At 55.9% G+C, this 24,679-nt stretch overlaps 1 protein-coding gene across 1 annotated transcript; it reads left to right on the forward strand.

The window, feature by feature from the left end:
- Nucleotides 1-1,327: 1,327 nt before the first annotated feature.
- On the forward strand, nucleotides 1,328-23,297 carry PHLDB3 (pleckstrin homology like domain family B member 3). Its single transcript, XM_056136710.1, has 15 exons — nucleotides 1,328-1,563; nucleotides 2,356-2,538; nucleotides 2,721-2,858; nucleotides 5,126-5,254; nucleotides 5,711-5,872; nucleotides 7,859-7,969; nucleotides 8,111-8,194; nucleotides 8,984-9,088; nucleotides 16,019-16,118; nucleotides 16,241-16,331; nucleotides 16,410-16,497; nucleotides 17,087-17,143; nucleotides 20,015-20,234; nucleotides 21,734-21,819; nucleotides 22,986-23,297. Exons 1-15 carry the CDS (start codon nucleotides 1,339-1,341, stop codon nucleotides 23,118-23,120), a joined length of 1,914 nt encoding a protein of 637 aa, XP_055992685.1. The 5' UTR covers nucleotides 1,328-1,338; the 3' UTR covers nucleotides 23,121-23,297.
- Nucleotides 23,298-24,679: the final 1,382 nt, after the last annotated feature.

A 24,679-nucleotide genomic window follows, 5' to 3' on the forward strand; every position in this document is an offset into this window, starting at 1 on the left:
GGGATGCTGGGGATTAAACCCGGGTTAGCTGCGTGCAAGGCACCTTCTCGGGGGCCACGGTGTGAAGGATGAAATTCCGTGACGTCTCCGAACAGCCAACAAGCTTTTCTTCCCTGCCTGGAACATAACATTTTCCTGTTTGGACCCAGAGAGGAAAGGGTCTGGGTTGAGACCTTTTCACCTCTGCTCTCCCCGCCCCTGGCAAAGTGGGGAGTCCACATTTTCCCCCTGTTTCTGGGCGGGTCGCTGACTCAACTCAGGGCACCCCCTCCCCTTGCCCTGCTCCCCAAACCGGTTGGGGCCCTTCGAAAGCGTTCATTAGAGGGGAGAGGTCCCTATCTCCATGGCCCTCTTCCTCTCGGATCTCCCGGGGTCCGAGCTTAAGGGAGAGGGGGGCGCTTACACAAGGTGCCCCGGACCCTGGCCCTCCAGGAAGTGGGAGGCGGGGGCCGGGGGTCGCAGCCGCTGAACGATCCGAGGGTGGGGCGGTGGGGCTGGGATAGCCGGATGCCCAGGCCGCGGGCGGGGCCGGCTGCTGGTTCCCTCCTCCCTCGGGAGCTGTCGGACCTGTTGTCCCCCCCCCACTTCCGGGCGGCTGGGGAGGGGGCGGCGAGCCTGGGTCTCCGCCCTCTGCCCTGCCACCTGTCTCGCGGGCAAGCAGACAGTGCAGCGGCCGGAGCGCGGAGCGGACCGCCCCGCAGCCGGAGCCGGAGCCAGCGAGGGGAGCCCGGGGCTGGGCCGCCGGGGAGGAGGAGGCCGGAGCGCGGGGATCTGGTTCCCGGCAGGAGCTGAGGACGCAGGTTCCTGGTCTGGCCAGGTGAGGCAGACGGCGGGAGAACAGGAGCCGGGATTCCCGGATTCCTGGGTCAAGCTGCAGGGGCGCCGCGCATACACCAGGGATCCAAGCCGCGACTGCGAGCTGCTGGAGATTGGCGCTCCAGAGTCCCCGAGGGAGGAGGAGGGGTTGCGGGAAAGTAAGGGGCCACCTGGTGGGGTCCGAGGTGGACATCTGGAAGGGAGGGAGAGACCTGTAGGCGGCGGGCTAGGACGACCCGGTACTCAAATCCCGGTCCTGCCTCCGGGGGCTGGGCGCCCGGGGATCCCAGGAACCCCGCCCCCAGAAACTCCAGGCCACGCCCCAGGGTGCTCAGTTCCAGCCTTTGAACTTCCAGGCCCGCCTCCGAGGACCCTTTGCCGGCGCCCGAGCCGCGGAGCGCTGCACGTCTGGCCACGCCCCCACGCGGCCCGACCACGCCCCGATTCTAGACCACGCCCCCAAAGCAGCCCCCGCCCCCGGAACTTCGCGCCCCGCCCACCTCGCCGGAGCCCCGAGCGGCCATGGGGACTCCGAGCAGCCCCGATGAGGGGTCCCCGCCGCCGCCGCCGGTCCCCGAGTGCAACGCAGAGGTCCAGCCCCAAGGGGCCTCGGAGCCCCAGGGGCAGCCCGAGGACCCCCGCGAGCAGGAGGCCCCGGCGGAGCTTCCGAGCGTCCGAGGGGCTGAGCAGCAGGCCGAGGAAGAGGAAGAAGTGGAAGGCAGCAGCACCGAGAGCAGCCGCGACGCGGTGAGACACCCGGAGCGCGACAGTCGTCACCGGGAGCCCGGGCGCGCGAGTGGGTGACAGAGACGGAGTCAGCAAAGAGAAACCAGACGGGCCGAAACCCGAGGGACAGCGCCCCAGAGACGGGGAGGGACAGGCATATGGGGCCGGAGACCCAGGGACGGGGTCGGGGACCCCCGGAGGCCGCGGTGAGAGAGCAGAGACAGGCAGGGACGATAGGGACAGAGACCCAGAGAGAGTCACTGCAGAGGAGAGAGACGGACACGGCGGTAGGGATCCCCGCCCGCCCACAGAAGGAAACCCAGGAGCGGAGATGCTCAGAGACGCAGAGAGTCACCGAGAGAGAGAGACCCGGGCAGAGACTGAGTCACAGAGAGTCACTGCAGAAACCGGGGGCGACTCAGGAGTACCCCAAGGGAGTTCGCAAGAGACCCAGCCCCCAGCGGGGACCCAGAGAAAGGGACCTGGAGAGAGGAAGAAGCTTGAACTGGCGCCAGACTCCCCGCGGCCAAGTGGCTCCTAGGTCTGCAGCCGCGGGAGGGGACCCAGGCGACAGCGCAAGCCTTGCATGCACGAATCCCTGATTCTGTCCCTGGCACCAGACTCCCCCCGTTATGGGGACTGAGACCCCCGCAAAGAAGTCATAGTTTTTTTTTTAATCTGGAGGCTCAGACTCCCAGATGGAGCGGTTGTAGGTGCTGGTGTGTATGGGGGACCAGACAGAGGGGGGGAAAACAGATAGACGGACTTTAGACCGCGGGGGCGTGACCTCCATTGACCACGCCCCCGCCTCAGGCGGAGGCCCCGCCTCCCGAGCAGGTCCCGGCCCCGCCCCCTGCCCCTTCCTCTTCTGGGGAGGGGGTGCGAGGGGCGGCGCGGCGGCTTCGAGGGCAGCAGCTGGAGGCGCTGACGCGCGTGGCCCTGATGGAGCAGCGCGTGAAGGAGCTGCAGCGCCAGAGGAAGGAACTGAGGATCGAGGTGAGCCTGCCCACCTCTTGGGACGTCGGGGCCCAGCTCAGCGAACCGGGGTAGGGTGGTCCATCCTGCGGGGTCCCTCTCTACACCTCCAGCCCTCCCGACCCCCAAGGGCGCAGACCCCAGCCCGGCCTGCACATGCAGGCGCCTGAGCCGTCAGCGTTTGCTGTCCCTTCCGTTGGCAGATGGAGGTGGAGGTGGCCCTGCTGCGGGGCGAGCTGGCCGGGGAGCGAGTGGCCGCCCGGCGCGAGGAGGAGCAGCTGCGGGAGCTGCTGAGCCGGCAAGTGGACGCCGAGCGCGGCGCGCAGGAGCAGCGGGAGCAGGTCTGTGCGGCCCGTCAGGCCTCGCCTTTCCTGTGCTTGGCGGTGCCGGCGGGACCTGGGACTCAGACTTGTCCCATCACCACTTGGAGATACTTGGGCGGGACTGGAGGTGCCTGACTGCTTGTTTCCCATCCTCCGTCACCATGATTTTGGGGTCCAACTCACTGGATCACTCCTTTGCCCCTCTTTATACTTTAGACGTCGTTATGTAAAGGGCTGGCAGAGGGTTCAAAGCGTTGGGGCGCGGCAGGAGCCCTGGTTCAACAACGCACCCCCCCTACCTTGCTCCGGACCGTAACGTCCTCTCCTAGACTCCAGATGTCATCTTGGGAAAAAACGTGGAACTGGACTGTCAGAATGGAACAGTCAGAGCGCCCCCATGTGGTGCTCGGTGATCACTACCCTTCCACTGTTTTCCTGTCCCGCATTCGGTTCCCAACTGGGCTGATGCTTTTTTTTTTAAAAAAAGTATGTATATATTTTTTGTTTGGGGGCCATACCCTGCATTGCTCAGGCTTAACTCCTGGCTCTTCACTCAGGGATCATTCCTGGTGGGGTTTAGGGGACCATATAGGGTGCCAAGGATTGAACCTGGGTCCCCACATGGAAGGCAAATGCTATACGTGCTATACTATTGTTCTGCCCCTTCCCTCCCCAAATTCGGGCTTTAAAAACAATACCTGGGGCTGGAGCGATAGCACAGTGGGCTGGGCGTTTGCCTTGCACGAGGCCGACCCAGGTTTGATTCCCAGCATCCCATATGGTCCCCTGAGCACCACCAGGAGTAATTTCTGAGTGCATGAGCCAGGAGTAACCCCTGTGCAACGTTGGGTGTGACCCCCCCAAAAAAATCCCAGGGGGTATGGATATGATTGGAAGTATACCTGCTTTGCTTGAGAGAGGCCCTGGGAGTCACCCCCAGCACTACAAATAAATACATAAATAAGTAAAAAATATGGACCCTGAAGGGACGCTCAGAGGGTTAGAGCAAGAACCTGGGACTTAAACTGCCCCCCACCCAGGCTCCTCAGGGAGTGATCTCTGAGCACTGTGCTTAGAGTAGTCCCCAAACACCTCAGGTGTGCCCCTCCCCCCAAAACTAAAAAATTAATGTAAACTCCCAGATATTGAATTGTTTGTAAATCCTCTAGTTTGTATGATTTCCAGATGAGCACTTTTTTTTAGGGGGGTGGAGGGTCACACCTGGTGGTGCTCAGGGGACCATGTGGTCCTGGAAACCAAGCCTGGGCCTCTTGTGCGAAGCCTGCTCAGTCCAGAGGGCTCTATACAGTCTAAGCACTTCTATTTTTTTGTTTGTGTTTTGGGATCATACCCAGCTGTGTACAGGACTTACTCCCAGGTCTCTTTGCTCAGGATCACTTCTGGCGGGGTTTGGGGAACCATATGGGATGCCAGGGATTGAACCCAGGTCAGCCACATGCAAGGCAGACAACCTCCCCGAGATACTGTTGCTCCGACCCCTCAGGGACTTCTTATAACACTAAAACTATGTCCTTGTCACCTGAATGACGTCTTATTCCGCTCAGTCTTCACATGTCCCCAGTTGTCTTCGACTCTTCCTGTCCTTGTTGGCTGCTTCAGGCACACAGGGCTGCAGTGTCCACCTGAGGGTCCTGCTGGCCGTCCCCAGGCCCTTTTCATCTCTGCTGCTTGAAGGCTGTGCTCGGGTGCAGAGGCGGGTTAGTGGCCTTCTGGTGGTGCTCTCTGGCACCCAGAACTCAGAGGGACACTTGTTTCTTGGGCACCTGCTAGGGATGGTTGCTTGCTTGCTGTTCCTTCCAGGGTGGAAATAGCCCCTTTGCATTCTCTCCATTTTTCTCTTCGCCCTTATCTTGTATGTTGGAATTTCCTGTGGCTGAATCCCGGGTCCTCATTTACCCTCAGTGAGCCAATCTTCTCCTAGCCCTGACTTGTCGCTTCAAAAGTCTAGATTTTTTTTTTTGGCCACACCTGTCGGTGCTCAGGGCTTACTCCTGGCTTTGTGCTCAGGGGTCATTCCTGGCTGGTGTTCAGGGGACCACATGGAGTGCCAGGGATTGAACCTGGGTCAGCCTTGAGCAAGACAGTGAGGTGCTCTCCTCGCTGTCTTATCCCTCCAGCCCTCTTCCTTCAATTTCTATCAGCTGGCTAGGCACCTGCTCTAGAACAAGACAGGGGGCCCCAGATCGATGGGGTCCCTGTCCTCAGACAGGCAGGAGTTAAGACCCTGTGCACAGGCTGAGGTCCCGACCCGGGGGTTCTTGCAGGAGCAGAGGCGGCTGAGCCAGGAGCGGGACCGAGTGGAGGGGCTTCGCCAGAGACTCCGGGAGGCCCAGGGACAACTTGATTCACAGCCTGAGGATCAGCGGGAGCGGCTGCTGCAAGGGGTACAGGAGGTAAGGGGCTATAGGAAGTGGGATGTGAGGGATAGGAGATGCAGGTGTGTAGGAGGTGAGGGGTACAGGAGGTGAGGGGGTACAGGACCTGAGGGGGTGCGGGAGGTGAGGGGTATAGGTGAGGGGTGCGGGAGGTGAGGGGTGCAGGAGGTGAAGGGGAGCGGAGATGAGGGGTGCAGGAGGTGAGGTGCAGGAGGTGAGGGGTGTAGGAGGTGAGGGGTGCAGGAGGTGAGGGGTGCAGGAGGTGAGGGGTGCAGGAGGAGATGAGGTCCTTGATGTCCAGGACTCACACATGTGGCCCTCTTCTACCCGGAAGGCCTAGCCTGACCCCTGACCCCTGGATCCTCAGGACTCCCGCATCCACAGGAGGGGCTGTCCCTGCCCCTCTTCCAGTGAGGAGACAGGAGTGCCGGCTCAGCCCACAACAACACTGAGCCCCTTGGGTTCCACCCACAGATCAGGGAGCAGCTGGATGGGGCGCAGCGAGCCTATGAGGACCTGGAGTTCCAGCAGCTGGAGCGGGAGAGCCGGCGGGAGGAGGAGGACAGGGACAGCCCCAGGGCCCAGGCACCTGACCCCAAGGTCCAGGAACTTCAGGCCAGTGTGGCGCAGCACAAGGTGAGACTGGGTGGGTCCACTCCCAGCCCCCAGCCTCAGATCTTTGGAGGGAGGGGGGCCTTGTTTCCTACTGGGTTGCATTCTGCAGCAGCACACCACAGGGGTTAATGTTCTTGCTTCGCATGTGATTGACCTGGGTTCAATACCTGAGCACCCCCCACACACACACCACCACCACCAGGAGGAATCTCTGAGCTCAGAGCCAGGAGGGATCCCTGAGCTCAGAGGAGGAGGGATCCCCGAGTGCAGAGCCAGGAGTGATCCCCGAGCACAGAGCCAGGAGGGATCCCTGAGCTCAGCAGCGGGTGTGGTGAGGGGAGTAGTCACTGAGCATTTGTCTGAGCCTGGTCTGGCCTGAACATTTTGTTTTTGCTCCCTGAGCCCTGAGAACTGTCCAGGAGCAAATCTTGTTTTTCTCCATTTGATGTTCCTTTTTTTTTTTTTTAATTTCTCTTGAGTGTCTAACCTTAGCTTATTTATTTATTTTTGTTTTTGTTTTATGAGCCCCACTTGGCAATGCTCAGGGGTTACTCCTGGCTCTGCGCTCAGGAATTATTCCTGATGGTGCTTGGGGGACCATATGGGATGCCGGAGATTGAACCTCGGTTGGCTGCGTGCAGGGCAAATGCCTTACCCACTGTATTATCCAGTCCTGTTTTGCATATTTTATTTTGTTTTGATTAGTCTACAATTTTATCTCCTTGTGGGACATCCATGGGTGAAAGCAGCCAATCTTTGCCTTCCTCACTGGGGCATATTTGCCTCACATAATCCCCTTGAATTTCAGTTGGAGGCAAAATGCAGAATTTTCTTTTTTTCCCCAGAGAGGAACACTGGTCTCCAGTACCAATGTACTGATTCTTTTTTTTTCCTTTAATTTTCGGGCCATATATCATGATGCTCAGGGCTTCCTCCTGGCCCTGTACCAGGGATCTCTGATACAGATCCCTGTATCAGGGATCTCTTCTGGTGAGACTTGAGGGAGCACGATATGGGGGCCTTGGGGATCGAACCCATGTCTGCTGTATGCAAGGCAAGCACCCTACCCATTGTACTATCTCTTCGGCCCCTATGTACTGAATCTCTAATGGAGTGCCTGTCACCTGGCTATTTTCACAGTTCAGCAATGAAACAGAATGGTGTATTCCTATTTAATTTTATTTTGGGGTGGGGGTCTATACCCAGTGGTGCTCAGGGACTGTTCCTGGCTCTGCTCAGAAGTGACCTCTGGCAGTGCTTGAGGGACCATATGAGGTGCTAGGGATAAAACCAGAGTTGTGGACAAAATGGCTGCATGCAAGACCAGTCAGTACCTTCCCTCTGGATCCTGTCTGCAGCCCTGCACCCCCATGTTATAAATAAAAACCTGAAGGTCACAGTGTTTCAGTAAATCCGTCCCCAGATCACTTAGTTTGTGAGGCTGGAGGCGGGATTTGAGCCCACTGGATCGAAATTAAACCTAGGTCTTCCCTATCCCTCCCCTGGGCCTGGGTTCCAGTCCTATTCCTCTCCCCAAATTGTAGCTTCAAAGGGGTCTGACTCCTTTGTTTCTGGACCTTTCGATTCTCTCTTGCTTCCTTTCCTGTCTCACCCAGCTTCTGTGCATCTTGGTGCTATTTTGGGCCCTTCTCCTCTCTGCACCGCCGTCTCTGGGGGTTTGTTTTGGTTCATTTACTTTTCTGGATCTATTCTGGTTTCTCTCTGTGCCTTACCCCCCCCCCCCCCCCCCTTTCTCTCTGCCTCTTTTAGTCTTTGCCTTGAGATTGAATCCTCCATCCCCTTCCATCCCATCCTTGGGCTCTTTTTAGATCCCCCCAAAAGGGAAGAAGGCACCAGGGAAGTGACTCAGGCCCACCCCACCATGTATGTCCACACACAGGTGCCCAATTTGGGGATGCAGTCAACCCTGGCGCTCCCTGGCGGGAGAGTGGGTGTGGGGAGCCCCGGGGCCCGGGCAGCTGCTTTACTGACCAGGCTGCCCCATAGCGCCGGATCCAGGTGCTGGAGGAGCAGCTCCGGTCTCTGGGGGAGCAGATGGCTGCGGAGAGCCGGGGACTGAGCCAGAAGAAGGAGGAGGCGCTTCAGGCCTTGACACAGGTGAGTGTCTACAGAGGCCTGTCCTGTCAGCCTCACTTCTGGGGCACCCCATGTACCCTGGGTGGCTCCTGGCCTTGGCAAGCTGCTGGATGGCCCAGGGACAGTGGGCAGGTTCGGCCTTGAGTCTTCCTTTGTCCCTAGGAACGGAACCGGCTACTTGAGCTCAACTGCCTGCAGGGTACCCCCGAGGGGGACTTCTCTGAGCCCAACCAGGCCCTCACTAAGGTAGGGAGACTTCACGCTCAGGACCCCTCCTCCCTCAGACCCCAGAGTCCACTCCCCAACCTCCTCCCTCAGATTATGAGTTCCTCTACTCTCCTCCTCCCTTAGACTCAGAACTCCACCCCAACTCCCCTCCTTCTTCACACCCCAGAGTTCATCCCCCAACCTCCTCCTCCCTTAGACCCCATTCTCCATCCCCTCCTCTCCCAGACCCCTGACTCCATCCTCTCCACCCCCACCTCATGGGCCCAGGGGTCAAGCGCTGGGTTTTGTTTCTTGTTTTTGTTTTGTTTTGGGGCCACACCTGGTTTTGTTCAGGGCTTACTCCTGGTTCTGCACTCAGAGGAATGCGGGAGATGGAATCCGGGTGGGCCGGGTACAAGGCAAAGGCCTTCGCTGCTGTCTTACCCTCTGACCCAGTCATGCTTTGTTTTGTATGCACAAGACCCTGATCAGAGGCGTCCTCCTCCAAACTCCTCCTTCCTCCCACCCCATCTGCGAATTCTGGGATCCTGAAGAGTTTAGACGCCAGCCCCATTTCTGCCCACAGTCCTCACTCTTTTTTTGTTTTGGGGGCCCCTGGGGTCTCCCCCTGCCCCAGGGTTCAGGGGTCCCTCCTGGCAGTGCTGGGGGACCCGGGGTGCCGGGGCGATCTCTGGCCCCCTGTAGGCGATGCCTGCACACAGCGCCCCAGCCTGCAGGAGGCAGTAGCTAAAGGACCTCCTTCCTGGGTCTCCTGGGAGAACCCAGCGGGCCTGCGACGCCCCGCCCAGCTCTGCCTCCTTCCCGCAGCTCCTGTTCACGCAGAAGACTGACCAGCAGCTGCTGCTGCTGCAGGACTCCAGCGCGCCTGCCACCGCCGCCTCCTCCTGCCTCTTCGTGCACAGCTCGCTGCAGGTGCGCCCCTTCACACCCCCCCGCGCGCCCCCAGAATTCCCACCCTGGCCTTCCCTGCAGGGACTCTGGAGCCAGGCGCTAGCTTGTTCTCATTACTGATTTCCGTTTGGGGCCCACATCTGCCGGTGCTTGGGGGGCTCCCAGCGGTGCTGGGGGAGAACGCAGGGTGTAAGCCCATGTGAAAGGCCTTGAGCTGCATCCGGGACACCCCAAATGTTACTGGAATGAGCGCTGGAGAGGGCTTCTCAGGCAGTGGTGGGGAGGCTTGGAGCTCCTCCAGCAGTTCTGGGCCAGCTGGGCTGGAAGTTCATGCAAGGAACTGAAGTTGTGGAGCTGGGGTTAACTGGCTACCCCGGCCACCCTGGGGCCTCCACAGCCACTCCTATCGTTCCAAAGATCGGCCCCTGTCCTATCTCTCCCGCGCTTTGCTATCCTGAGTGCAGTGCCAGGAATGACAGCTGGCTCTGCACTCAGGAGTCACGCAGTGCTCAGGGGACTATACAGGATGCTGGAGACTGACCCTGGTGAGCCGTGAGCAAGGCAAACACCCTCTTTGCTGTCTGGCTCCGGCCCCTGTTATACTTCCCACCTCCCCCCCTACACACACACACACACACACACACACACACACACACACACACACACACACACACATTCCCACTCCATGAAATGAGAATATGCAGACCCAGAAGGACATTTTATTTTGTAGTTTCTTTTTCAATAAGCAGTCTGGTTAATGTAGGTGGTACACGCGTTATTTCTTTGACAAATAATGTCACCCATGGAGTTGTTTAAATATTTTTGATTTCTGAGCCACACTTGTTGTGCTTAGGGCTTATTCCAGACTCAGAGCTCAGGGATCGTTCTAGGAGTGGCTTGGGGGACCCTGTGTGGAGCCGAGCATGAGAGGTGGCTGCAGACCAGACAGGTGCCTTGCCCCTGTGCCAGCCTGTCCCTTTGGTGCCCAGTGTCTCCTCTCTCAGCTGGTGGGTGCAGGTGAGTGGGCTGAAGCAGCAGGGGCCACAGTGAGGCTTGCCTTCTTCTGTGACAGGGTGCGTCTCTGCCTGCTCACAGGACTTTGCGGGGCTCCCAGGGTCCTCACGTCCTGGTGCACAGTGGACACTTGATCCACAGTGCCTGTTGTTTTTCCTTTTTGTTTTAGTTTTGTGGGGGTAGCTGGCACTTTGGGCCACATCTGGTGGTGCTTGGGGAATCATGGAGTCCTGGGGAGAGAATCAGGGTCACCCATGTGCAAGGCCAGTGCCTTACCCTCTGTAGGATCTCTCCAGCCTCTGACTTTTTTGTTGTTGTTGTTAACTCCACCCCCCCCCCTTTTTTTATTAGTGAAACACCATGAGGTACAGTTGTAGATTTACAATTTTTTGTGCTTGGGTTTCGATTATACAATGATCAAATACCGATCCCTCCACCAGTGCCCATTTTCCACCACCACGGATAATATCCCTCCCACCCCCATTCCCCCATCCCACCCTGTCTCTATGGCAGGCATTCCCTTTTGTTCTCTCTCTCCTTTTGGGTGTTGTGGTCTGCAAAAGAGGCATTGAGTGGCAATCATGTTCAGTCCATAGTCTACTTTCAACATGCATCTCCCCTCCTGGGAAGATCCTCCAAAGACCCTCTATTTGGTGCTCCCTTCTCTATCTGAGCTGCCCTTTCCCTTAGAATGCCCGGCTGGCCTCTAAACTATGGAGTAATCCTCCTGGTGCTGATCTCAGCTATTCTTGGGTATTAATCTCATATTTTGTTACTTTATATCCCCCAGATGAATGCAATCTTTCTATGTCTATCCCTCTCTTTCTGACTCATTTCGCTCAGCATGATACTTTCCATATTGTACCACTTGTATGTAAATTTCATGACTTCATCTTTTCTAAGAGCTACGTAGTACTCCATTGTGTAGATGTACCAAAGTTTCTTTAACCAGTCATCTGTTCGTGGGCACTCAGGTTTTTTCCAGATTCTGGCTATTGTAAAGAGTGCTGCAATGAACAAACAAGTGCAGATGTCACTTCGACTATACATTTTTTCCTCTCTGGGATATATTCCCAGGAGTGGTACTGCTGGGTCAAATGGGAGCTTAATTTCTAATTTTTTGAGAATCGTCCATACTGTTTTCCAAAAGTTTTCCCCCCTTTTTAATTGAATCACTGTGAGATACACAGTTACAAAGGTGTTTATGATTGAGTTTCCGCCACAGAGGGTTCCAACATCTGGTCCCTTCACCCCCTTCATCACTGCACCTTTCTAGCCATCAGTGTTGCCAGGTTCTCCCGCCTGCCCCCCTCAAACTCCTCTCACAGCCTGCCTCTATGGGCTTTTCTTTCTCTCTCTCTCTCTCTCTCTCTCTCTCTCTCTCTCTCTCTCTCTCTCCTCTCTTCCTCTCTCCCTCCCTCCTTTTAGGTATTGTGAGTTCGCAATACAAGTCCTGTTTGGGTATTTTTCTTAAACTTATAAATTAATTGAGGTTCTGTGATGTGCAGTACTATTAGTGATGGTTTCCTGTGCACTTGACCCCAACGCCACACCCATCACCGCTGCACTGCCCCCTTCCCTCAAGGATCCCGATGCCCTCTCCCTTTTAGTTCCCCCCACAACTCAGTTGTGTGGATCAGTTTTTCCTGCTGTGTTGCCTTCTGCCCTTTTTGCTACCTTGCTGGGGTTTTTTGTTTGTTTGTTTTTGCAGGGGAAGGGGAAGCACAGCTGTCAATACTCTGGGCTTAATCCTAGCTCAGCACTCAGGAATCACTCCTAGTGCTATTCGGGAGATCCCATGTGGGATGCCAGGGATCGGAAAATGGGTTGGTCAGATGTGATGAGGCAAATGCCCTACCCACTGTATTATCACTCCAGACCTTTTTTTTTTTTTATCTTGGTTAGTGGGCGAATCACTCAGGGGTGGCTATTCCCAGCTCTGTGCTCAGGGGTCCGTGGTGCTCAGGGGACTAGGCTATGCCGGTTCAGTTCCCGAATGCCAGGCGTTCACTGCATGCACTCCGCCCCTTGAGCAATCTGTCCATTTCATTGTATGTCCCCCTTGCAGCAAGGTTTGCTGGTGGCCTCTGCCAGGTCATTGTCACCTGGCTCCACCTTTTCCTGCCCTCCACATCCGATGCTGTGGAGAAGGTCTGAGCACCTTTGCTGCCTTTGATGCACCTTCGGTGTCTCTTTGGTGACCAGTGGCACCTGGATTTGTGGATTTCTTCCAGGTTGCCCTGAACAGAGCTCCAGGCCTGTCCAGGAGTGAGGGACTGGCCTCCTTTCCTATTTAGTTCACTTGGGGTATGGTTTTCAGTGGAAAAAGCAGGGAAAATGCCAGATAGTTTCATTTTTCTCCATCTGCCTTCAAAACATTGCTTCTCTTGTATCATGCCCAGGGGACCAATTGGATCTTCACTGAAATTATACTGTTAATTCATATTGGCTGAGTTATTATGATCTATAGCCATGAGTAACTATTTTTTTTTATTCACTTTTGTGTCACACTCAGTGATGCTCAGGGATTACTCCTGGGTCTGCACTCAAGAATTACTCCTAGAGGGGCTAGAGCGATAGCACAGCGGGTAGGGCGTTTGCCTTGTACGCGGCCGACCTGAGTTCGATTCCCAGCATCCCATATGGTCCCCTGAGCACCGCCGAGTAATTCCTGAGTGCAAAGCCTGCACATCGCCGGGTGTGACCCAAAAAAAAGAAAAAAAAATTACTCCTAGCATTACTTGGGGGACCATATGGGATGCCAGGGATTGAACCCGGGTTGGTCTTGTACAAGGCAAATACCCTCCCTGGCCCCTGTTTCCCGCCCCCCTCCCCCCGCTTTCTTTAGATAGTGATTCCAGGGCTGAAGAGGTAGCTTCTGAGGCTTAGTACATGCTTTGCATGCAGAAGCTGAGTCTCCCTGAGCACTGCTGAGAGCAGCTCAGGAGCACTGAGGCAAGAGTAGCCCCGGAGCTTCACTGGGTATAGGAAATGAAGGAAGAAAAAATGAGAAAGAAAGAAAGGAAAGAGAAAAGAAAGGAAGGAAAGGACGGAGAGAAGGAGGGAGAAAGGAAGGTGAGAAGAAAGAAAAGGAGAAAAAAAGAAAACAGAGAAAAGGAAATAAGGAAGGAGAAGGGATGGAAGGAAGAAAGAAAGGGAGTGAGGGAGGGAAGTTGCTTTCAGATCCAGGGCGTAGCTCAGTGGTAGGGCATAGGCCTTGCCTATGTGAAGCTGGGTTTGATTCCTGGCAGCCACCCACCCCCATGATTTATTTCTTCTTCTTCTTCTCCTTTTTTTTTTTTTTTTTGGTTTTGGGCCACACCCGGTTGTGCTCAGTGCTTACTTAAGTGCTGTGCTCAGGGATTATTCCTGACAATGCTTAGGGGACCCTGTGTAGTGCTGGGGATTAATTTCAGGTTGAGCTACATGTAAGGCTGAACTATTTCTGTGGCTCCTGTTTCTTCCTTTTTTGTTCTCAAATACGTGTATTTTCATTTTTGGGTAACTTATTTATTTTTGGCTTTTTGGTCACACCTGGCAATACTCAGGGGTTGCTCCTGGCTCTGCATTCTGGAATTACTCCTGGCATTGCTCAGGGGACCACATGGGGTGCCAGGGATTGAACCCGGGTTGACCAGCTGCAAGGCAAGTGCCCTACCCACTGTGCTATTGCTCCGGCCCCACTTTTAATTTTTTGTTGTTGTTTTTAGTTTTTGGTTTGTGGCTGTACCTGGCAGTGCTTGGTGCTATTCTTGGCTCTGTGCTCAGGAGTGGCCCCTGGCAGTGCTCGGGGAAGACCATACGTAGAGTAGTGATTCTAACCCGGGTTAGTCAGCAGGACGCAAGAAAACAGCCTAACCCCTGAATGATCTTTCTGTCTTTTAGTTTTAATTTTGACGTAATTTAAGACTCACAGAAATTGCAAGCCAGAGAGATAATACAGTGGGTGAAGCTCTTGCATTGCATATGCCCCGCCTGGGCCCTGTTCCCAGCACCTGACGGGAGTGATCTCTGCGCACAGAGCCAGGAGTGTGCCCCGAATACTGCTGGTCTTGGCTCCCAAACCAAAACCTACATTTGATATTTGGGTTATTCTTACTCTTTACACACACACACACACACACACACACACACACACACACACACACAAACACTTTGTTATTAGTTGTTGAAATAGTGTTCCCAAACATTCTACTTTTTTTGTCACTGAGGTCAAGGCCTCAATACAACCAGGATGAATAGGAGAGTAAAATCCTCAGATCTAAATCTGACTTGGCTGGTTGTCCCACTTGTGTCTTTTTTCCCCAGTGAACAGCAGCTACAACCAGATCTTCTGATCCAGGAGCCCAGGGTATATTTAACTGTCATGTTTATTGATCTTTGTTAGGGCAGAAATTCCCCTGGTTCAAAGTACAAGGGGACTGGCATTGGCGGCCAATCAGAGAAGAGAGGAGCAGGGGTACCAGTTTCACCCCACCCCCACCCCTTCTCCTTGCTAGTGCAGCAGGTCGGGTGAAGCCCCCCTCCCCACCTTGTTGGAGGGCAAGAATCTGAACTTGGAGCTTGGTGAGATGTGGGTCTGGTAGGGCTCCCTCCTTCTTAAACTTACCGGTGGGTTTTAGTGGGTGCTGGATCCCAGATTTATTTCTTACCCCTTCTTATGGTGTGAGGGAACCTCTGAGGTGGCCTCCATGTTTTGGCAGGGAATTGTTCTGGAACCTTGGTTATTCTGCACACTAGTGAGGCCAAAGGAGGCCACCCTGGGCATGGGATTGGGGTTCAAAGGTTGGTCTGTTTGTTTACAAATACTGGGGCCATACCCATAAGTGCTTTAAGACTTACTCCTGGCTCAGTGTCAGGGATCACTCCTGGTGGTGCTCAGAGGAATCTGTGGGATGCTGGAGACCATACCCAGGTCGTTTGTGTGCAAGGCAAATGCCTTCCCCGCTGCCCTGTCTCTGCAGCTAGCCCATGGGGCTCCTTCATGCACTTGTCATTTGGATAAAGTATCGCATCCAATCAGCCTCCTTCAAGTTGCTTCCCTTTGTAACCTTCCTCCTCCACCCCCGCCCAGTTTTTTTTTTAATTAATTAATTAATTAATTAATTTTTTGCTTTTTTGAGTCACACCCGGCGATGCACAGGAGTTACTCCTGGTTCATGCACTCAGGAATCACTCCTGGCTGTGCTCTGAGGACCATATGGGATGCTGAGAATTGAACCTGGGTGGGCCGCGTGCAAGGCAAACGCCCTACTGGCTGTGCTATTGCTCCAGCCCCAGTTTTTTGTTTTTTAATTGGAGGGGTCCCCGGTCTATCCTCAGGTCTATGCAAGGCAAACGCCCTACCGGCTGTGCTATTGCTCCAGCCCCAGTTTTTTGTTTTTTAATTGGAGGGGTCCCCGGTCTATGCTCAGGGGTCACTCTGGCCTCTGCACTTAGGAATTACTCCTGGTGGTGCTTGGGGGGGAACTTATGGGATGCCAAGGATCGGAACCTGGGTGGGGCGTGTGCAAGGCAGGCACCTCATCTGCTGTACTATCGCTCGGGCCCCCGGAACAGTTTTATTGATGAACAATTCACACACCAGATGGTCCAAGCGTCGAGGGGGCGCTGCAGGCCCCCACCACGAGGAGTTGCAGAGCATGCTGATTGCCCCCAAAGACTGTCAACCTGCTTAGTAGTCGCCCCCCTCCTGTCTCCCCGCATCCCCGGCCCCTGGGAGCCCCCCCACCCCCCGGGGCTACGCAGACTTGCCCGCCCGCAGGGGTGGTGTGTGCACGTGGGGGGTGTGGCGAACCCCCTTTCCCCGGCAGCCTCAGTGCCGGCGTGTCTGACCCTGTGGGTCCTGGGACCTCCGGCTCCTGCGATCTCGAACTTCCGGTGCCCGACTTCCGGTTGCCGTCACGCCCTCACGCTCCTTCCCCCGTGCGCTTCCAGGGTTCCATTGGTCTCCAGAGGACCGGAAGCTTGCCGCGGAAGAGGGGCGAGAGGATGAGCCAGAGAGGAGCCCCCCGACCGTTGTCCCTCCACTGTACTGGTGAGGACCCCCCTCCCCGTTCCTCCCACGCCCCACCCTTTCCAGCAGCGTGGGATGCGGGAGGCTGGTGCCTTGGGGTCGACGGCGACAGCTGGTCCCCCTAGCCCCTCCCTCTCTCCCAGGACCCCTGGAGGCCGCCGCTCTGCCACCTGTGGCCGGCGACGCAGGGAGGCACCCCTTCTATCAGCTGATGAACTGTGACCCCAGGAACAGGTGAGGCATCGGGGAGAAAGTGAGGGGGCCGGGAAGATATGGGACCAGTGTCAACTGCCCGTCTCTTCTTCTCTCCAGCTGTGGGGTCCTCCACCCCGATATCGCCCGCATGGAGCGGCTCTTGCAACAGGCCATGGAGGAGAGGGAACGGCTGCTCAAGGCCAGGGTGAGGCTCTAGGGCACGGCCCAGACCAGCAGCCCGTGCCCAACCCTCCACCCTCAGACCAGGAGCCCATCCCCAGCCCCCCACCCTCACACCAGAGCCCATCCCCAGCCCTCCACCCTCAGACCAGAGGGCCCCTGCCCCCCTGCCCTCCACCCTCGAACCAGGAGCCCATCCCCAGCCTCCAGCCTCAGACCAGAGCCCCCCCCCACCCCCCCCCCCGCCCCCACTCCACCCTTGAACCAGGAGCCCATCCCCAGCCTCCACCCTAGACCAGGAGCCCATCCCCAACCCCCAACACTCACACCAGAGCCCATCCCCAGCCCTCCACCCTCAGACCAGGAGCCCATTCCTTTGCCCCCCACCCTTACACCAGGAGTCCATCAGCGCCCTCCACCCTCAGACCAGGGGCCCATCCCCCACCCCCCACCCTCACGCCAGGAGCCCATCCCCAGCCCTCCTCTCTCAGAGCAGGAGTCTATTCCCAGCCCCTCCCTCAAACCAGGATTCCATCCCCCAGCCTCCCTCAGACCCAGGCTCTGGTTAGTCCCCCCAACCCACACGCACTGAACTCCTCATCCTGATATCACAGGAAGGAACAAGGAGGAGTCTGGAAGGTTCCTCAGGCCCCACCGTTCCTGCCATCATGGTGAGTCTCACCTCACAACTCGTGGCTGTCTCTGCTCTCTGTGGCCTCTGCTTCTCTGCCCTCACCCCTTCCTCCTCCAGCTGTCCTGAGCTCCGCCACCTCCTGCATGTTCCCATCATGCTCCTCTCCCCTGGATATGTCTGCTGGGAAGTCACGCCCCATTCCCTGTGCCTCAGTTTCCCATTCTGTCATGGGTATCCCATTACCTGCTGAATAAAGGCAACTACTTGCTCGGCCTTTTTGTTGTTTTGGGATCACACCTGGCTGTGCTCAGGGCTACTCCTGGCTCTGCACTTGCTCCTTGCAGGAAAGGAAAGCCAGCCCTAGACCTTCCCCAGGCCTCTTGGGTTCTCGCCTTTCCCTCACAGAAAAGAATTTCAGAAGAGGGGGGGAGGGGAGAGGGAGGGAGGGAAGTAGAGGGAGAGAGAGAGAAGGGAGGGAGAGAGAAGAGAGATGGAGGGAGAGAGGGAGAGACAGGCAGAGGGAGAGAGAGAGTAAGAGAGACATAGGAAGGGGAGGGAGAGAGGTGTTTGGGACTGACTCTGCTTGATTTGGGACTGATTATCCATTCTCCGTCCCTCACCCCTTCCGCCCTGCAGTGGAATAGTGAATGCCCTCCCGGCAGCCCCTCATACCTCACCCCGTAAATCTAACCAGTAAGTGGGTTTTCTCTGGAGGGATCTGGGGCTCACACCCCAAGCTTCACACATTCCAAGCATGTGCTTTGCTGCTGAACCCAAACCCTTCTCCTTTGATTAGGTTGACTTCGGGGCCACACCCAGTGGTGCCGAGGGGTTGCTCTTGGGTCTGTGGTCAGGGGTCATCCCAGCAATGCTCAGGGGTCTAAATTCATTCCCGGGGAGCAAACTCGGGGCTCCTGTGTGTGAAGCCAACCCTTCTCCCTTTGCACCATCTCCCCGGCCCTCTTTATCCATTCAGCCAGTGTATATCTAGTGCATCTGTTATGTGGGAGGCTGTGGGTGACAGCAGTGAACAAAGTGACAATCCCTGGCCTCAGGGACACTGGCATTGGGCAGGGAGATGGCCCAGAGGCAACCGCATAATCAGGTCAGCACCTGGCAAGGAGGGCAGAGCCCTGAGGGGCCATGGAACCTGCCCCAGCTTGCCAGCCTCATGCTCAGCCTCATTAAAAATGGAGTGCCCCCTGCCTGGCGGCGTCATCATTTATTCAACAGTCTCCATTGCAGGCATTGCCCAGCCCCCGCTGAGCACCTCCGGGATGGGGATCAGGCTGGGGAATCATGGCCGTGGCCGGCACTGCCTTGGAGCCGACCCATGAGGAGCTGTTGTGCCGACCCCCGGGTTCGGCACCCAGTGGGGAGAGGTGGAGACTAGTGTCCCAAAGCTGGCTCTGTTCCCCCGTGTGTGAGGGCTGGTCCACCAGGTCCTCAACGTGTTCTCAGCATCTGCTGAGGGCTTCTGGCTCCTTCCACCTATGGTGGTGGATTTGTGTTTGTCTGGGGGTCACACGTGGTGATGCTCAGCTCACTCCTGGCTCTGTGCTCACGGATCACTCTTAGAGGTTCTCAAGGGACCATATGGGATGCGGGGTATCAAACCTGGGTTGACTGTATGTATGGCAGGTACCCCTCCCCGCTGTGCTGTCATTCCTGCCATCCGTGGTGGTGATTCTTAGTGTTACGGGCTGGGTTTGGCGAGCTGCCCTGGGTCTGGTCTCTTTTATTTATTACTTTATTTGTCTTAATTTCTGGGCCACATCCAATGGTGTTCAGGAATCATTCCCAGCAGTACTCAGGACCATGTGGTTCTGGGATTTGAACCTGGGCCTTCTACATACTAAGCCTGCTCTCCATCTCACCCAGAGCCCTGTCACACACGCCTCATCTCTCTCTGCATTCCCCCATCTCCTCACCCCCTTCTCCCCTGCCTCTGGCCTCTCGACACCACATCTTCCAGCTTCTCTTCCCTGTATGCTCTGGCTTCCATCTCTCAGCTCTCGGGATGCCAGTGCGGCCCACACAGACCCCACCTCAGGCACTTCCAGTCATAGTGGACCCAGGGCTTCACTTACAGGCAAAAGCCTCAAGTGTATCACCCTGAGCCTTGACGTGATTTGTGAATTTGCACCTGCTAAGGAGGAATTTTGTTTTGAGTTTTGGTTTCAGGTGCCTCACCTGACGGTGCTCAAGGCCTGGCTCCTGGCTCTGTGCTCAGGATTGTGAATACCCTGGAGGTGTTCAGGGAACCATATGTGGTACCAGGGAACAAATGGAGGTCAGCCACGTGCCAGGCAAATGCCTTAAACCCCTTAATTGTCTGGAAGGGAGATGGGATGGGTCAGTGACCAGGGAACTCTAGGGTGTCAGTAGCCTGACCCTGATTGCCAGTGAGAGGACCACCTCCAAGGAATTTAAGTCAGATAGGCTCACTGTTAACCTGGTCCTCGGGCTGTGCATGGCCCGAAAGTGGTGGATGGGGTGGGAATGATAGTCCTGCAGCGTGGGTCACGAAGCCCTAAGAGTAGAAAAGCAGGGGGCAGGCCGATTAAGGGGGCCGTCTCAGGAGCCCACGTTGGGGACCTTGACCCAGTGCTCTTTGACCTGCCCCAGGGCTCAGGGTGAGCTCTTGGGTCCAGAAGATTTTGGATTTGCCTCCCAGCTCTGCCACCTGGAGGCTGAGTGACCTCCAGAGGGTCAGGTTCTCTCTGTGCCTCTGCTGATCTGTGAAATGGGGGTCAATGGCGGAGTTTTGTGGGGACACTGTTTTTTTGTGTGTTTGTGTCTGTGCGTGTGTATGTGTGTGTGTGTGTGTGTATGGGGGTCCTATAATGTCATTAAAGGCCACAGCAGCCCTGGGACTCCCCCACTGATCCTTCTTTCCTCTCCACAGGCCCCTCCCTCGCCCCCACCCCGCCCCCCTGGCCCTCGCGTCCTGGACCTGCGGCTGCATCTGGAGCGATGGGGTCACAACCCAGAAAGCTGCCCGCACCTCCGAGTATCAGGGTGCTGCTGCCGGGGGCCCATGGTGAAGATGGGAGGGCGCATCAAGACCTGGAGGAAGCGCTGGTTCTGTTTTGATCGCCAGGCTCGCCGCCTGGCCTACTATGCAGGTGAGGCACTGGGGAGGTCCCCACCACCCCTAGGAGCCCCCCCAAGCCCCAGAAACTTCACCCCAGGAGGCCCACCCCCAGCTCTAGCTCCTTCTCTCTTAGGTCCAGGGTCTCCCTCAGGCCTCTGGAGAATTGGTTCCCACTCCATGCGCCCCATTCTTCCCCCCAGACTCATGTTTGGTCCCTGAGTGCCTTCTTTCCCCACAGCCCAGGAGTCTGGGCTTCCCGCACTCTTGCTTTCCCCAGGATCAGAGACTCCTAGCCCCTTCCCCCTATTCAGGAGTAGAGAACAGGGTTTCACGAATCTTTCCACCCCTTTTTTTCAGGAGACATTTTTATGTGACCTGGATAGCACTGTAGCACTGTCCTCCCGTTGTTCATTGATTTTCTTGAGCGGGCCCAGTAACATCTCCATTATGAGACTTGTTACTGTGTTTGGCATATGGAATATGCCTCTGTGCTTCTGCTGATCTGTGAAATGGGGTCATGGGTAGGTTGCCAGGCTTTGCCGTGCGGGTGAGATACTCTCAGTAACTTGCCGGCTGCTCACAAGACAAATGCCCTACCGCTGTGCTATTGCTCCAGACCTGGTTAGAGAGATGAATAAAATAGATCTACAAAGCCTCTTTTCCCCCTTTTTTAATTTATCATGAATCATAAAGAAAATTATTTTAAACAAAAAAAAAATTTTTGTTGTTGTTGTTTTTGGGCCACACCTGGTGATGCTCAGGGCTTACTCCCGTCTCTGCATTGACAGATCACTCCTGCCTGCCTCAGGGGATCATAGGGATGCTGGGGATTGAACCTGGTGTTGCCTGCATGGAAGGCAAGCACCCTAGCAGTTGTACTCTTGCTCTGGCCCTCCCCCCAATTTTTTTTTAACACAACACCACATGAGTTTTAAGAAACCGGGGCATAGATAACAGTTAATGGACAATCCGCCCCCACAGACCCATTTTCCTAGCATACTCAGGAGGTGTTTGAATCTGCATTGGCAGAGCCCTCACCTCTCTCCCCCAACACCCAGAATCTAGGCTCTCATCCATCCCCTGAAACAATGCTGGGTTTCTCCCTTCTCAGAGGCCAAGGCCCTCCGGAGCTCAGAGTTGCACTCCCAGGCCCCATCTCAGTCTGTCAACCAGGCAGAGTCTGCAACTGCCACCTCCTAGCCATGGTGCTCAGGGATGTTCAGATTGGTCCCCACATTCTTTACCCCACCAAGTCTGGGCACTTGGCGCCAGGGAGCATGTGTGCACACTTGCATGTATGTGCATATATCCATACAAACCCTCTCTGCCCTGATTCTATCATATGCACACACACCCTCCCTGCTCTGATTCACACACACACACACACACACACACACACACCCTCCCTGCCCTGATTCTATCATATGCACACACACCCTCCCTGCTCTGATTCATACACACACACACACACACACACACACACACACACACACACCCTCCCTGCTCTGATTCTTCATTTCCCTCCCTCAGACAAGGAAGAGACCAAGCTCAAAGGCGTCATCTACTTCCAGGCCATCGAGGAAGTCTATTACGATCACTTACGCTGTGCCTTCAAGGTGAGGTCCCCTGCTTTGTGCCACCCTGCCTTCCTGGAGACCCCTGACCATAGTTTGTGTCAAGTAAGGTCACTTACAGCCTCCCCATCCCATTTCCTGTCAGCACTGAAAGATCCGAAAGGTCATTTCATTACGAGGACCAAAAATGAAGAGTATGGTCCTGGCCCGTGCCCACTTTTACTTTTCCTGGAGCAAAAGCTTTAGAGGAAACTCGGGCCAGGTCTGATGCCAAATTGGGAATGATGCGTGCCAAGGGCAGGGTGAGGTAGGAGACCCAGGGAGCAACAGAAGGAGATAGTTGGTTCTCTGCTACTAGTTGCCAGATGGAATCGGTCCCATTGTGTCATTACATAATTATTTTCCCTGGAGTTCTCGGGAACTGGAACTTGAAAAAATTATTATCATTTTGGGTCTGGGGACACAGCTGGCAGTGATCCGAATCCACTCCCAGAACATGTTTGGAGCTCACTACCAGCAGTGCTTGGGGCCCCTGTGGCACTGGGAATTGAACTCTGGCCTTCTGCAAAGCGTGCATGCACTTAGCCTACTGATCAAGTTCCCCTACCCCAGGAACTGGAAACTGCAGACAGGTTCAGCACCGAAGAAATTAATATTGCTCTCTGCTACAGTGTTTGGAAAGCTCTGTGGAAAACAGCCGGCTGTGGATTTTTCATGCCTTCCTGGTTCTAGCCTTGGTTTTCTTATCTACAGAATGGGTGGGCTTTAACTCATTTTCTCCAAACGGAGATTAAAAACCATGGATTAATTTGGTTTACTTAATTTGGGGTTGGCATGTGGGTACTCAGAAAAAGATTATAGACACCAGCTTTCTCCAGTTACAAATCGCGTATTGGTGGGCTGATCCGGAGTTGAGGGAGGGGACATTTGAATGTCTATCTTCCAAATATAGAAGGTAGGCTGGGGGCAGGGGCTAGGGGACTTCTGAATCCGGTGACTCCCAGAATTCTAAGCCCCTTCCCCTGTTGTGTCGTGGAATCCTCATCACCCAACGAAGGGAGCTAGGGAGCCGCTAAGGAAGATGGGAAAACAGATTCAGAGAGCCCAAGTAACTTGCCTTGTGCCACACAGCCTGCAAAAGGCAAGGCTGGGATTCAGATTCAGGGGGCGCCCTTGTCTTGTTTCTAACCCTCAGCTTCTGATTCCAGAGCCCCAACCCACGCCTGACCTTCTGCGTCAAAACCTACGAAAGGCTTTTCTACATGGTGGCCCCGAGCCCGGAGGCCATGCGTATCTGGATGGACGTCATCGTGACAGCTGCGGATGAGAACCACGCCCCCTGAGGCGCCCCCCCCCCCCCGTGGGCGGGGCGAGCCCACCCCACGTGTGAGGCCACTGCCCTGTCCCGGACTGCAGGGACTGAGAACTACGCCCTGGAAGGCCCCGCCCCCACAGATGAGGCCCCGTCCCCTTGGGACTCTTCCTGCTTCACCTCTGCTACCCGACCCGTCCACCTCCCACCCCCCACCCCCGGGGTTCTGCTCGGCTGGTTTGAGCAGCTTGGAACTGCACTGCTGGGCTGCGGGAGCCTTCTCGCCATGGGAAGCCAGCCCTGGGGCCGTGTCCGGTGGGAAGGAGGGGGGTGGTGGGTACGGGAAGAAACTATTTATTGGTACTCCTGTGATACCGAATTAAACCTGGGAGGGAAAACAGTGGTTGCTGCTGTGGTTTCCCGCATCGGCGTCCCCGGGGCCTCCGGAGTTCTGGGTGCTCGTGTGAGCCAAGCTTCCCCAGCTGGTTCTACTCTCCTTAGGAATGGGGCCTTCAACCCTAAGGGCCTGGTTGGGAGAGGGCAGGGAGAGAGGTTGTGGCTTTGGCCTATGAGGTTTTTGCCCTCTTTTGGTCTGTGGGCTAACAGGACCCTTTTTTTTGTTTGTTTTTTGTTTTGTTTTGTTTTTGGGTCACACCAGGCGATGCTCAGGGGTTACTCCTGGCTCTGCACTCGGGAATTACTCCTGGTGGTGCTCAGAAGACCATATGGGATTCTGGGAATTGAACCCGGGTTGGCCACATGCGACCGCTTGCAAGGCAAATGCCCTACCCGCTGTGCTATCGCTCCAGCACCCGAACAGGACCCTTTTCGACGCAGCTGGGCTCCTGGCACAACGCTTCGTCCTCCAGGCCTTGGTGTTCGGTGTTTCCTCTGCCCTGCCTTCACCAGCTGCGCTCCCCCCTGCCCCCCACCAAGTCTTCAGATCTCAGTTGGGATGGCCCCTCTTGCAGGACCCCCAACTGCCCGCTGCTGTTGAACATTCAGTTCCCAGAGGTGCGCAGGGGCTAATCCTTGTTCTCTGCTCAGGGATTGTCTGGAAGTGCCCAGACACCCCATGTACGGTACCTAACTTGAATTAGCCTTTTGCCCCTGTACTCTCTCTTGCCCTGGGCACCCCTTGTGGAGCATCTCTTTTCAATCTCTGCAACTTTCTGTGTCACTGCTGGCGACGACTGTGCCATGATGGACTGGGAGCTTCCTGTGGGCAGAGCCAGAACTGGACTGGCCACCAAAGACTGCTTTTCACTCCGAGAAAGTTGGAGTGGGGAGAGAAATCTTTCCTTCCCTTGATCTTTGTACATACTGTTCCCTTTGCTAAGGTGCCTTTCCCCATTCCACCAAACTCCTACTCAGCATTTAGGTCATAGCACAGACACTTCCTTCTCCAAGAAGCCCTCCCTGATTTCTAGCAGAGGCTGATTTTTCCACAGTGCCTCCCAACCACTCTGTTCCTTCCTGCAGGCTGGTAGATTGGTAGCCCCCGGGTCACCTGCATCCCCACCTTGATGCTTTGCGTCAGTCTCACTGCTGACTATCTCCAGTGCGGGATGTAAAGTCCAGGGGGTGGGG

This window comes from Sorex fumeus, unplaced genomic scaffold (assembly GCF_029834395.1).
Source record: "Sorex fumeus unplaced genomic scaffold, SorFum_2.1 ptg000122l, whole genome shotgun sequence".
In the NCBI taxonomy this organism is placed as follows: domain Eukaryota; kingdom Metazoa; phylum Chordata; class Mammalia; order Eulipotyphla; family Soricidae; genus Sorex; species Sorex fumeus.